Below are 13,833 nucleotides of genomic sequence, written 5' to 3' on the forward strand. Positions count from 1 at the left end.
TGCCAGCAAGATAGATTTTGCCCCATTACGGCTTATCCTGGTCCAACGCCTTTTTTAGGAGGCGTTGCCTGGTCTGAGGCAGTCATACCAAACATTCCCCCATTCCCTGCGGAACAACTGGCGATGACCATAGAGTTTCATACAATTGTATTAATGTATACAACGGTATGGCAACGAAGAAGAAATTAGGGCACACTTCCTGTTTACAACGTAACTTAAGCATACCTAACACAACCTAACCTAACCAGACCTTTTCAAATTTCCGTTCACTCAAAAACAATGTGATGCTGCGGAGTGACCTTCAAAAAGACTCTCCCACACGATGCGCAAGTTCCAACTTGTGAGCCATTCTCTTCCTGGACCGCATGCGGTGACCTTCAAGGGTACATTTCAGGTCCTCTACTTTTCAACCTGCTGGTGATGGTGCTAACACGTATTTATTTTATTTACAAATGATACAGAGACGCCATGTTACGATTTAGCGAATTTAGGTGTCTAGGGAAGATGGGGTAGGTTATGGGAACTGGCAAAAAAAGTTTGGCCTTGACAGAACTTGAAATGCCCACTCAGGACAGGGACGGAAGCGGGTGACTGTTTCTTTAGAGGTCATGGCCTAGCTAGGGCGCAGTTGAAGCAGATACGTCGCAGTTGACTGTGTTGACTGCATTTACTGGGGGTGGGTTTGGTGGCTTGCAACAATATGCTGCCTGGAGCCCGTTTTTTTCAGGCGCGAGTTGTAGATCTAGCTGAGTCAGAGTGTCGCGAGCTCAAGGATATTGGCCGCCGCCTGTAGCAAAAAACAGTCCTGGCATTTGGCTCAAAAAGATTAAAACAGAAATTGAATGTCATATACTACACTCCATCCTTGGATTGTCTGATGAATGTGGTGGAGCGTCGATCGCGCAGAAAGCCATCACGACTATGAGTAGCTTTCCGACTGAAAAGTGTTCAGTGCTTCATTACTACTGTGAAAATTGTTCTGCTTTATTAGACCACATTGCAATGATTAGAAAGGGTGTAAAAATTACTGCACTCTTCGCTTGAAGCACCCGTGTCTAATAGGGATAGAAGGAAGAGTGGCTTACATCATCGCAACGATCATTAGCATGTTTGTGACCATTGCAGTACAAGCCACCTGCATAGCCAGGTTCTAACTGTAAATGAAGGAAGTTCTTCAATTGTGATCCTATCCTGCACTGTCCAAATCCATTGTTTTTCCCTGAATCTCCTTATCACCCCTTTATCGAGTAACTGACTTCCCCAGGAAAGCAAGATAAGCTTAGGAGGTACTTACGAGAACCCATGACGACACGCTCCGTGAAGGCAGAAGTGCACGCTGCTTAGAAGGGCTCGATTTCTCCCCTCTATTTTGCACACACTCAACACCTCCCTCCCCTCTGCTTGCTTAACTCACTTCTCTTGTCTTCTATGCCTATAAACCACTGGATATCGGCTAGGCTTCGGTGGCCAGGCCTTCCGCAGCCATTGATATGATACAGCTGCAGCTGCTTGCCGCCAAAACAGGGCAACTTTCGCCAATTCGCGGGATGGCTAGGGGTAGTGACACTAGCTAGGGGCATCTCCCATGTTTTTTTTTTTTCTCTCTCCATCGATTCTTTGCCTACATCTAGCATGTTCCGTCTCTCAGTAGTCACTCTCAAACGGTCCACGATATTGTCAGTTTTCCTTATTACATGCCTGGCCCAAATCCACTTCTCTAAATTTCAGCTACGTCTTCCATGTGAATTTGTTCCCTAATTGAAGACACCCATTTCCTGTCCATAACTGAACTTACTCCTATATAGCTTCTTACCACAGCGCATTCGGCTGACCTAAGTTCTCTCAATGTGTTCAGCAAGAAGATAAGTTTCTGTCTTGTAAGCCATCACCGGCGGTACACATTGGTTGTATATCATTCTTTTGTATACCATACCATTGTACATCATGCCATGCGATACCATACCATACCATACCATTTGTATATTATACCATTGTATACCACTTGCACATTTAGCGGACTATGCAATCCTGACCAGCATACCCACTTTTCAAATATAGGTAAGGCTATGGCCTAGCTGTTACACACATGGCCATAAGTAGCCCTCAGTAGCCCTAAGCTTTTATGAAAAAAACCTGCAAGTGACAAAGAACATTTTCTTTTTAACCCAGCAAGTGAAACTTTTGTTTTAGATCTCTACTTTAGATCAATACTGGCTCTGCAATTGTCACATTTTTTTCACGCAAGAAAGACAGGACGAAGAGGTGCGAGCATATCATTTCATATATATTTATGTATCTCATCACACACAGGGAAGAATGTGCACAGCCCACGAAAGAGAGCAAAAAAAAAACCGTGCACATCATTTCAAGCACAACAAAAAACAAAGGCGCTAAAAAAGAGTAGCGCTCTGTGAATGCAATGGCAACAAGGTACATAATAGAAGCTGGTCCCCCGAAGATTCGTCATCAACACACTCACTTTGAAACTCGCGCGCACATTCACAAAACACACACACGACCACACATAAACAAGTCAGACACGCTAATAAACATTCAAGGCTGGCGACCCGAAATGGCCTGCGAGGGCGCACCCAAATGGACACAACAGCAGTTAAAGTTCTCAAAAAATAGGCCCTTCACGCTATTTGTATTTCCAGAGCAGTTGCTGACTGTACAGGGGCACTACAACCAGTGCAGTAGACAGTCTCTAATAACGGAGCGTAGTTTCTCAATCCAAAGTTCCAACATAACAAATGTACCGTACTTACTCGTATAATGATCGCACTCGCGTAATGATTGCACCCTTGAAGTTTGTCCTCAAATTTCGTTTTTTTTTTTTATTTTATTTTCCGTACAATTAATGAAGGCCCCCTGAACTAGCCGCAGCAATATGTCGTATGTGTGCCAAGTATAGCTGATTATGGTTGTGCATACCTGTTTCCTTCCTTTTCAAAGAGGACGTGGCTACATTATTGCCGCAGACTTGCCGATATTAGCGATATCGGCAAGCATGCGTTCAATATTGATGAGGAAGAAACTCTCACTAAATGCACATAATGTACTCACTAGACAAAGAAAAAAAGGCGTTCAGGTTGCTGCGTCGGCAGCCGTGTCTGTTTCGATGTTCCGCACTGCGACAGTGGCAGCCACTTATTTGTCGAACTGTTGTCACCTCGCAGCAAACTCGTTCCGGTGCGTTCCGTAAATTCATGAAAACACTGCATTTTGCGTTACTTAGCAAAGTGGCTGGCGCCGGTAAGCGAAATTTTTATTTTATGTTTATGGGACCTATCGTAAGAATTTTGACCCACAAGTTGCTTGTGTTTTCTGTGCTCAAAAATGTTTCGCTAAAAATTTACCCCGCGTAATGAACGCACCCCTAAATTTACATCAAACATTTTGAAAAAAAAAAAAAAGAAAGTGCGATCATTACGCGAGTAAATGCGGTAATACACCTCTTGTCAAGTACGCCTTTGTCAAGTACGCAGAACTGTTGTAAAAGCAAAACCTAAACTATAACTGCTTAATGTTCCCAAAAGACGTTAACTTACGGCTTCACGCGCGGAATATGCAAGCAAAGGCGCTCACATGCCAGGGTGAGAAGAGAAAAAATGTACAAAAGTACAGGACTATCAAAAATAGGTGCGCCATGTCGAGGAAAGCAGCAAATGAACGGCACTGCTAGAAGGCATTTTGCCGTAGTTTCAACATCACCGCGTCCGAGGAAAAAATAACTTTCCTTCTCAATCGCGTCTACGATAAAACGTAGGCCTGATGTAAACAGGAGTCATCAGGCTATGTACATTCGTAATAAAGCGATATGTCCTGAACGCCCGCTTTTTATCGAGCGTCCCTCTGCTGTCTGGTGCAAAACTTGTCACCACTTTTTTCTTGCAGCACTGAGCACGCCCCAACTGCATTACCCTTATACACAAACACATCGCCAGGCTGCCGGTATTACGAACGTTTAATGACCCCCCGGAGTAGCATTCCTTGCATGGGAAAAGCTTCGCAGGTCTTAAACCTGCAGTGCCATTACCACAAGCACTTCGTGGAGTGTAAGGCATTGATTTCAATAAGAAACGTAAAATTAATATAGTCTTTTTTTCATCTCGCATCCTGAGCTGTAATGTTCCTTGAACGAAATCTCCCTCAACAGCTCACTTAGCACATCTACGAGCGTGATCACAAGGAAAAGACTAGTTGTGATGTACAGATTCAACGCCTCGGGAGAAAGAAAATTAACAGAGGGCGACAATTTTCCGGGCAGTGCAAGACAGCCGTGACGAAACCGACGCACCCGTCGTAACTTCCATTGTCAAAAAGAATAGCGAGCAAAGGACGAAAACGTCAATCGATACGAAAATAGTCACTAAAGCTAACTGTACAAGCGAGATACTCGAGGAAAGTCGCAGGATTAGTGTTACGATTTAAGTTTTCAAACACTGTGACACAATGTTTATGCACATTTTTGGAAGCGAATAGAAAGCGTTCTCGCTGTTTGCGCATTTCTGTACGATTTGGATTTTTGTGTCGACGGTAGCATCTCGCGATATGATGCCTGCATGAACAATGCGCATGACAATAAATAGAACATGTTCTGTTAACCAATTTTTTTTTTTTTTTTTTTTCAAAGTTTGGTGAAGATAAGAAAATGACCACGTATGCTCGCAAACTCTTTTCTAAGCAAAAACACGCCCTCCGGGGCGCTGTTGGAATTACTCGGCGATTCAACCGACGAAATGAAATTAAAGAACGAGAAATCTTCAAGATGGAAACGATAATAAACTGTTTGCGCAAATGGGCTGTACAATGGGCTCCTGTGCAATTCCCGTAGTTATAGGCTCGATATATTCACTTATGCAATATCGATACATCTAGGCTTATTTTTTTATACAAGTATTATATACCAACAGTGTTAGAATTGACGGGACAATGTTGCTTATATGTACACAGCTCTGTACTACTAGTGTGGAGCCAAAGTAGGTTAGCTGGCGCGTACCAAAGAAGCAGCTAATCCTAAGCTGCGCTCGCTCTAAAAACATCTGTTGAGCCATCAAACTGTACATTAAAGACCCAAGGTGATCCTCAATGAGTACAACTTTCTCTAAAGCGCAATCATGAGCTGCATATTCTGCAGTGTTCCTGCAGTAATGCACAACGCCAACTTTGATCTCTCGTCTTCCTCTACCATTCAGTTCAACATAACTGGCACAAAATTAGTCACTGACACCAACTAACCGTGCAGACTACCCTGGACAATGATGTATCAAAAGTATAGGCAACAAAGTTGACAAGCTCAGAGTCGAAGTGAAATTTCGATGTTGAAAGCAGAATCTATACGCAAGAGCGCCGCGCTATATGTGTGAGGATGTTTTTGACTACTGACTCGTTTTCAAACAACCAGAATGGACGGCGAGACATAAATACCATGACCCCACGGCGACCTCGCAATAGTGAACATAAATATAGCCTATTCAAAATATGACAGTCGTGAGCGCAATCAATACACAAATGGTTTTCGAAGGAAAGATAGAATGTTTGCCAACCAAATGCAGTTTCACTGCGCTGAACGTCGAAGGCCAAACTGCTTTTAAAGAGTGAATGAATAAAACTTTCTTGGTTTCGCCTGCTCAGAAAAAAATACGGGATAACAAATGTTGGACACCCTTTCACCACTCCTGATGTACTAGACGCAAGCTAATGCCACAACCGCCTGGATGTTAGTTATGCAAGCTTGATTCAAAAGAAGAATGGATCAGTATACTAAAGCTGTCAGTAACGTCGCTAGTGGTGTTGCCTTCTATGTGAAAGTGTACACAACCGGCAAAGCCACAATAAAAATTAATTTTGCTTTTGCGTTGAGATTCAACAAAAACTGCTTTGACTTCCGCAATGGCATTACCGAAAGAAATAAAGGGGGGTGGGGTACAAAAACTGCCTCGTAAAAAGACCGAAAGAAGAGTAATTATAGCCAATCATAATTTATCGCTGGCGCAAGAAACTACCGAGGACGGGGTATAAAAACTGCCTCATAAAAAGACCAAAAGAAGAGTAAATTATAGCCAATCATAATTTATCGCTAGCGCAGGAAACTACCAAGACATCAGGCTAATGCATCTAGACAGCCAGGGCACCTAGGTATGGCTTAAGTTTTTACATTGAGAAATGAACGAAGAAAACCAAAAGCACCGCTGTTCTACTGATCTTGACCGACCAGAGAAAGGGGATGAGTTTAGAGTCAATTTTCTTTGCAATAACCTAGGAATCTTGGATGGAATTCCCTTCCAAAACTGGGATGTTCCGATCTGGCCATTTAGTGTGGCAAAACATTTTCACGGGAGGATACTAGCACCTAATTTCAAAGCACCGTAATAGCCCATAATAGCCGAGCCAAGCACTTGGTTGATAGTTAACATAAGGATGGCAGCGTTTGCTAACAGTGAATAGCCCAGCCAATCCTCGACCAATAGCCAATACACAAACAAGCACATTCCCCTAGCACCCCTGCAGGACACGAATGATGCCAGTGTTAAGCTGGCACAAAAATAAAACCCATCAACATTCATCGTGCACAAAATAACTGCATCTAATGCTACTATTTAAAAGTCCATTCCTTACACCTGATTTTACACGCAATCTTAAAGACAAAAAGGGCATAGCAAAGATATAACGCAGCTTTTTTCCTGTCTCACGCCAAAAGGCACTTGATTCAACACGACAAATAAGCCTCTCATTTGTTGGTACATCACACGTGCAGAGCACATATTCCCTCATAAAACATTGCACTTGAGAACAAAATAGAGCAGCAAACCGGCTGCATTCACTGACAATTTTCTCCTTTGACATTGAGAGGAGCAGCCAAGGTTGTATGGCTTTGCACTGAGTCATGTTGTCAGGAAGCAAAAAAAAAGGTTTTAAAAGTGAGCAATTGACGCAGAGAAGTGTACAACAAAGAACTTCGCGCGCACACACACACAGACAGACATACAAAAATGCGGGAAAGAGCTAGAGCAAGAATTCTCACCATTGAGACTAGGGATTTTAGGCTCTTCCGAGCAAACATAAACTATGGTTCAGAAAACAAGCAGCGCTGTGTAGACATCCCCAACTATCTCCGGTTTCATTTCGACGTTTTTTGTAAGCTCACGTTTCGATTGCAACTTCTGCCAGCATCACACACGCAAGGCGCAGTGACCAAACACCGCGTTTCTTTTTTCGAAATAATTTCGTAGCTTAAACTCTACGCTAAAAGCAGCAGTGACTGATGCATTTGGAAGTTGATGTGGTCTTCGAGGCAACAACAGTTGACGCTACGAGTGGTCATTACTTAAACCAGCGTGTTCTCGAGTTTCATTTCATGTCGAGAGGTGTCAGAATAGCAATGTTCAACGAAACTTTACCGTGCTACAAATGAACGGGCAGCGTGTTCACTGGGCATGAAATGGCCGTGAGTCCCTCATAATGACTTACTGGGCACTCCTAAGCATGCACTGAACAGAGCTCAATTATAGACTAAAACGAAATAAATTACGAAGCGAAGTTACCGCTAACAAAGGTGAAAAAAAGGTCGATTGGCGATTACAAAACTACTGCACAGAATTCACCTCTACAGCGCAATACGTTACGCAAAAGCGAGCAACAGAGTTAGCTGCGCTGACGGGTCATTGGAATGAATATTGCACTCTGTGGGGTACTATGAGCAAAACAGATAGGTAAAATATAGCAAAGGTTTAACGATGTTCAAGTACAAAAATACTGTCTAGAACGCAACATAACACCGTCAATGTTCCTTGACAGGGAAGGAATTAATGCGCCAATTTTTTTTTTGCATATAAGAGGTGCATGAAAACTGCTTGAAAAACAGGTACCGAAACCAAGTACATTCCGACAAGATTAAGCCCTGCACAAATGGCGACTCAAAAGTAAAGAACAGTTGAACCGCAAAGGAAAGAAAGGTTATTTCCTCGTGCTAACGCTGGTTAAAAGAACATTCGGCTGAAATGTTAAAAACAAGTGGCATTAATATTGACACATTTTCTCCGACGTGCAGTAACGCAACAGCATTCCCTACTATAGTAACAAAAAGCGCAGTTTTCGTACCCACGCTTTCATTTTCCTGCACGCATCAGACTTGAAAATTGTGCGCATAAGCTAGCCCTGCTTAGGGTGCTTTTTGAATGATACGCAATCACAAAATGCTTTAGTGGAAATCGCGGTCTTTCAAATTCCTCCCAACTGATAACTGGCTCTCGACACCCGGTGGACATATACAGTTGCTGGTATATCTTTCCCTCAAACTTCAACACGTTTCCGCCGTGTCTGAATTCCTTGGAATGTAAGGCTCACAATGAATGAAATTACGAAGTAAAATCCTTGCCGTTTTCTAAAAAACTGCCCTAACCAGCTTCTGCTCATTTTGCGGTTCTTTGACAAGGACATTTGTGTATGACACTGCTACGGTTACATGTCCGTAACTGCGCGAAATTACCATTTCATCAGGAAACAAAAGCCCCATGATTTTGTATACAGCCAAGAAAGACTTCAACAAAGAAAGTTTGCGAGCATGCAATTGGGAAAACAAAAACGAACGTACTCCAAACCCATTCAACACGCACACACACACACACAAAATCATGCATATGCCAACCACATTACTGCTCTCCGAGCGTCGCATTCAAGTACGTACTCCATTCCACTAAGAAAACAAGTGGCGCCAACGGAATGAACAGAAATGCCTTTTAATGTTCGTCGCTCGATGGAAATAAATTACGTGCAAATGACTCAAGCTGACTGCCATGTGAAGTCCAGAACGGACGCGTGTGAAAACAGTTAGCTGCCAGTCCATATCTTTATGTAAATGACTAATCGAGAGGCCTTTCTTGAGAGTAGTAATTTGAGTGTTTGTAGTAGTACACCTCAAAGCATAACGCATAGTATGAGCCTAAGCGAGGCATTTAACCACGATTCGCAAAATGGAACATCGCTGTGCGTGGAGCTTTTGCAATAATTTTATCGATAACGTGCTGTTGAGTGCAAAGACGCGGGTTCTATCCCGGCTTTGATTATCTGATGGAGGCAAAAAACTAAAATGCCGACACGCCGGCATTTCAATGTGCATTAGAGATCCACAAGTGATCTAAATGAATCCGTAAATCTTTACTACGGCCGGTTTCATGACCTAAGTGTAACTGCACCACGAAAAGAAAACAATGCTTTCTTCGATACTTCCAAAAAGACACTAACCTAGGTCTCAGTAAGCTTATTGTTCCTGATCGGCTGATGTTTGCGACAACTAGTGCAGAATGCGGCAATTTCTACATGGTATTTCGACGGGACCTGATTCAAACGGCAAATGTTAACGCCACCTGGTCTCCTAGTGGATGAAATTAACGCAGGCAAACTCTGAGAAACATTTACGCCAGAGCGTTCCCGAGTACCGGTACAGAATCGCAAAACAGGTGAATGCTGGAGGATGTCACGCCACGAGAAAGTTTTTCAGACAATGAAAAAAGCACGCCTCGACAAGTGATAGTGATATTTCATAATGATCTTTTTTGTGCGCTAAGGACTAGTTAAAAAGTATTCTGCTCCTTTTCTTGTGTTCCAGTCGACGGCTGAGGTTACGTCACAAGGCCTGCTTCAGCTCCGCACGGCCACCGAAAAAGTATACATACAACAGACAAGACCAAAATGCCATACAAACTAGGCCCCTCAGATAACTTGCCACACTATTTCTAGATGTACTTCCTCGCGAGAAATACCTCTCAAGCATATCTGAATCTAACGCCAGCCTGCCGTGCTGTTTAAAAAGCATTTCTGCCCTGGGGTTCACGTTTAACAGATTCGAGAAACATTTTAAAGACGAAGGATTTTTGCTTCTGAGGTGGCCTCAATTCCTTCGAAACTTCATTTTTATAGCCCCGCGCACGGCAATTTGAGTTAACAATCTGAATTGGTATTGCTAGCCAGCGCACTTGTAGTGAAGGGGGGGAGTGGGGGACTGTGCCATTAAAAACACTCATAAAAATCCGAAAATGTGAGCTTAAAAACAACGATTCACATAAGTAAGAGAAATAAAGTAAAATAACAATGTGTGAAAACGAAAAAAAAGCCATCCCAAACCGCAGTAAACCAGAACATCAACAAAAAGCAGAACATTTATATATTGCGACAAAAAAATATTGAAGTACAAGGTAACACATAATGCCAGGAGATGAACGTGAGAGAGAAGTCCACTAAACGGCTTCAATATATCTGAACATGTTTTCTCTAGCTCGATGAGCGATTGCACAAAAACATAAAGAAGCAACTCTGAAGAGAAAAAAAAACACTCGTAATGCTCGTTATCATAAAAAACAAAAACAAAATCGAGAACTGATACAGTGCGGACGTCGATAATCTTGCAGAAGAACGCCGGTGATAACTTTGGTGGTTGGATTTTTTAGTTTTTGCGTTCTTGGCGAGAGAGTGAGCAGGTACGCGAATATTTACAAAAGAGAAAAAAAAAAAAAAGCAGCGAGAAAATGCCTTCGCAGCTTTAATGCTTCATCACACTGCATCAAACAAACAGAGGGAATGTATTCCGAAAAAAAAAATTAAAAAATAAAAACAAGACACAACAGCGCGGGAAAAAAAAAGCATAAGATGTGAGCGTAAACCCTTCCACAAAAAAAAAAAAAAATGCAGCAGCCAACACACTTTTGAAGTGAAATGCTCCGACACCACCAACGCGTGCATCGAAGAAAGTTGGTGGTGAAAAAAAAATACTTAACAGGAGGGAAGAAAAACGCTGAAAGAAAAAATAAAAAAACAGGGGAAAGGAACTTCACTGCTCTGATGTCCAGCTTGTTTTGGCACTGCCTTGGTTTCCGTCTGCTTGCAAACCAGTCTTGTCGCCGAGTTGATTCTTCCACAGACTCAAGTTCGACGTAGCGGGTCTCGGCCCCGAAATGGCGGTACGTCAAACCACCAAGGAAAGAAAAACAGAAAGAGAAGTGTGCGTAGAGCGGTGAAGAAAAACAGAGAGCGATGGAAAGGCACCTCCGACAACGTCTGGATGGCGGAGCGGTACACTCGCTCGCCGAAAGGCACTGGTTTCTTCAAAGCACCGGCAAAAACATCTCGTGTCCCAACACTCGGTTTCCTCTGGTCCGAGGCTTCGCACTGTTGATGCAAGTCGATGTCGGCCTTTCGGTGGACGACCCGAAGAGGACGAAAAATTGCTTGCTAGAATGATAGCAAGCTGGAAGAAAAGGTAGGTGCAGAAGCTCATTAGAATGTTACCAGAAATGCGCAAGACTTTGCAACTTACAAGGAAAATGAATTTATTTATGTAAGCTATCGTTAAGATACATTTAAGGGGAGAACATGGCTCTTAAAACGGCTTCCTTTAATTGGTGAGCAAACTCTGGGAAACTTGTCAGTCTTGCTGCTTTTTTCCCACTGATTTTAAATATGCCACTGTTTTTTGAGCAAGTCAATTAGTTGCCAAGAAAATTAGAGATAATTCATCATTTTTGGAGGAACAATAGACAAGACAGAGTTGGCCATAAAACTGTAATCTCTATATTTTCCAATACTATGAACCCTGGTGAGTGCACTAAGAGAATCAGTTTTTCGCTGCACCGCTTGGAACTAGTTTTGCAGCTCATTAAACCTTCGTGTTTGCAATAAGCATTCGAAATAGTTCCTTGCCACTGGTGCCACCAAGGTTTAATGAGCTGTAAAACTAGTTCCAAGCGGTACATCAAAAAACTTTCTCTCATTGCACTCACCTGGGTTCATAGTATTGGAAAATATAAAGACTACAGTTTTATGACTAACACTGTTCTGTCTTCTGTTCCTCCAAAAATGACTAATTATCTCTAATTATCTCGGCAACTAATTGACTTGCTCAAATAACAGTGGCATATTTGAAATCAGTGGGATAAAAGCAGCAAGATTGACAAGTTTCACAGAGTTTACTTAAAAATTAAAAGAAGCTGTTTTAAGGGCAGTGTCCCCCCTTAATTAAGTGCACCGGACTACTGGTCACCTGAATCAGATGAGACCTGTGCAAATAAAGCCTGCATACTTTAAGGATTTAACGCTTGCATGACGAAAATTCGGTTACTTGCAAGTTGCCAAGTTTTCCGAGTGAAAGTAACATCTAGAAAATGAGGCAACTAGGCTGAAATGTACGAAACAATTTGCACATAGTTTAGTAAGAAGATTCCACAAGATAAAAACCCACCAATTATGGTCGGCCCAGTTTTCTGCAATCTTGAAATATTTCAAAATTATTTTGCATTTGTGACAAAGTTAAATGCTTTTTGGGTTTTTTTTTTTTTTTTTTTGGCTAAGATTTCAACCGCAAGTGTTTGCAATGTGCAAAATTTCGCTGCTTTACCATTGTGATGAGGACGTTTTCTGGCCATGTTTTACCCGAGCATTTTTTTCTGATTTCATTCTAGCCGTACTCGGCTTCTGCTCTGCAGTAATGTTTTAAGCATTACAACGATAACAAGAAGAATTAAAATGTGTCGTTACTTTTACTGGTTATTCTGTTGAACTAAAAAACGTGTAAATTTAAATAAAGGCTTGCTACTGCTGAAAGTTTTGAGCATGCCAAACACTTCATAAGAGAGCGTGGGCATTTGGTCGTTTGATGAGCTTACTGATAAGAAAAGCCAGAAGAAGACTTGAATCAAAAAGATAAACGTAAGACTCACAGTTAAATTATATCCACCGGTTCATCGTCTGCATCAAACTCCATTTGCTGGAACAAACGAAAAAAGACGCCAGTTTACTGTGAGTGTCATTTGCAGCTTGTTAAAGGAGCCATGAAGACAAAATACAAGTAGGGTTTATTAGTAGTCCCGATAACAATGATACCAATATCATCGCAATCTTCGAACAAATAACGGAGATATTAAAGAAAACGTTGAAGCTGTGGCGACCCCCTAGCCAATTTCCCGCAACTTTTCTATGACGTCACGGAACCTTATTTGTGCGATTGGCGGCCGCCTAACTCACCTGTCGCGACGACACATGACTGGACGTCTGTAATGGGGCCTCTAGTTCCATTTGACCGCATCACTTGAATGCTAACGTGCAGTTAACGCACTGAAAATCATGCTTTATTGCTGGCCCGTATGGCGTCATTCTTGCTCATAACACGTCACTGTGGCGCAAAATTTGAAAGTTTTTAAATACTTCTTGCTTTTTTTCGTTAAAAAAAACATCTTTTGTGGCTCTAATGGAGCTGAGTGAGATACTGAATCCTAGTTCTTTCAAATTAAACAAAGTTTATTTTCTCTTCATGGCTCCTTTAAAGCCCTCAAGGCATGTCAATAAACCAAGAACAGAACAGAACTACGATAGTTTGAAACCCACGAAACAATACTAAAGAAACAATACACTTTCCCACCATTCAGGGATGTTAGAGGGGCCATGCAGACAAAATACAAGTTTGTTTTATTCAAAACATTTGGTGTTTTACAGTCCCCCCAGCGCTTTTCCAGCAGCAAAACGAATCATATGCTTTATTCACTGAGAAATTATAAGTTTAACATAAAGGAGGACATTTAAAACTATTTCTTTTAATTTTTAAGTGAACTCTGTGAAACTTGTCAGTCTTGCTGCTTTTTCCCCACTGATTTCAAATATGACATTATTTTTTTAGTTGGTCAATTAGTTCCTGAGATAATTAGAGGTAAATAACCATTTTTGGAGGAACAATAGACAAAACAGTGTTGGTCATAATACTGTAATAATTACATTTTCCAACACAATGAACCCTGGTGAGTGTCATTAAACTTCAGCGTTCGAAATGGGCACTCAAAATGGTTC

At 41.9% G+C, this 13,833-nt stretch overlaps 1 protein-coding gene across 3 annotated transcripts in view; it reads right to left on the reverse strand.

Annotated features, from left to right (window-relative positions):
- Positions 1-2,263: 2,263 nt before the first annotated feature.
- LOC144143495 (cyclic AMP response element-binding protein A-like) overlaps positions 2,264-13,833 on the reverse strand; it is a 261,210-nt gene continuing 249,640 nt past the window's right edge. For 2 of the 3 annotated variants that reach the window (XM_077675266.1, XM_077675265.1), the window contains exons 8-9: positions 12,714-12,760; positions 2,264-11,245 (exon numbers count right to left, since the gene is read on the reverse strand). In XM_077675266.1, the coding sequence (XP_077531392.1) occupies positions 12,716-12,760 (45 nt within the window). In that variant the 3' untranslated portion in view covers positions 2,264-11,245; positions 12,714-12,715. The remainder of the gene's footprint in view (positions 11,246-12,713; positions 12,761-13,833) is intronic. The other variant, XM_077675264.1, reaches the window with a different exon arrangement.

This window comes from Haemaphysalis longicornis, unplaced genomic scaffold (genome assembly GCF_048455015.1).
Source record: "Haemaphysalis longicornis isolate Haplotype H1 unplaced genomic scaffold, Haemaphysalis longicornis Haplotype H1 scaffold_6, whole genome shotgun sequence".
NCBI classification, from domain to species: domain Eukaryota; kingdom Metazoa; phylum Arthropoda; class Arachnida; order Ixodida; family Ixodidae; genus Haemaphysalis; species Haemaphysalis longicornis.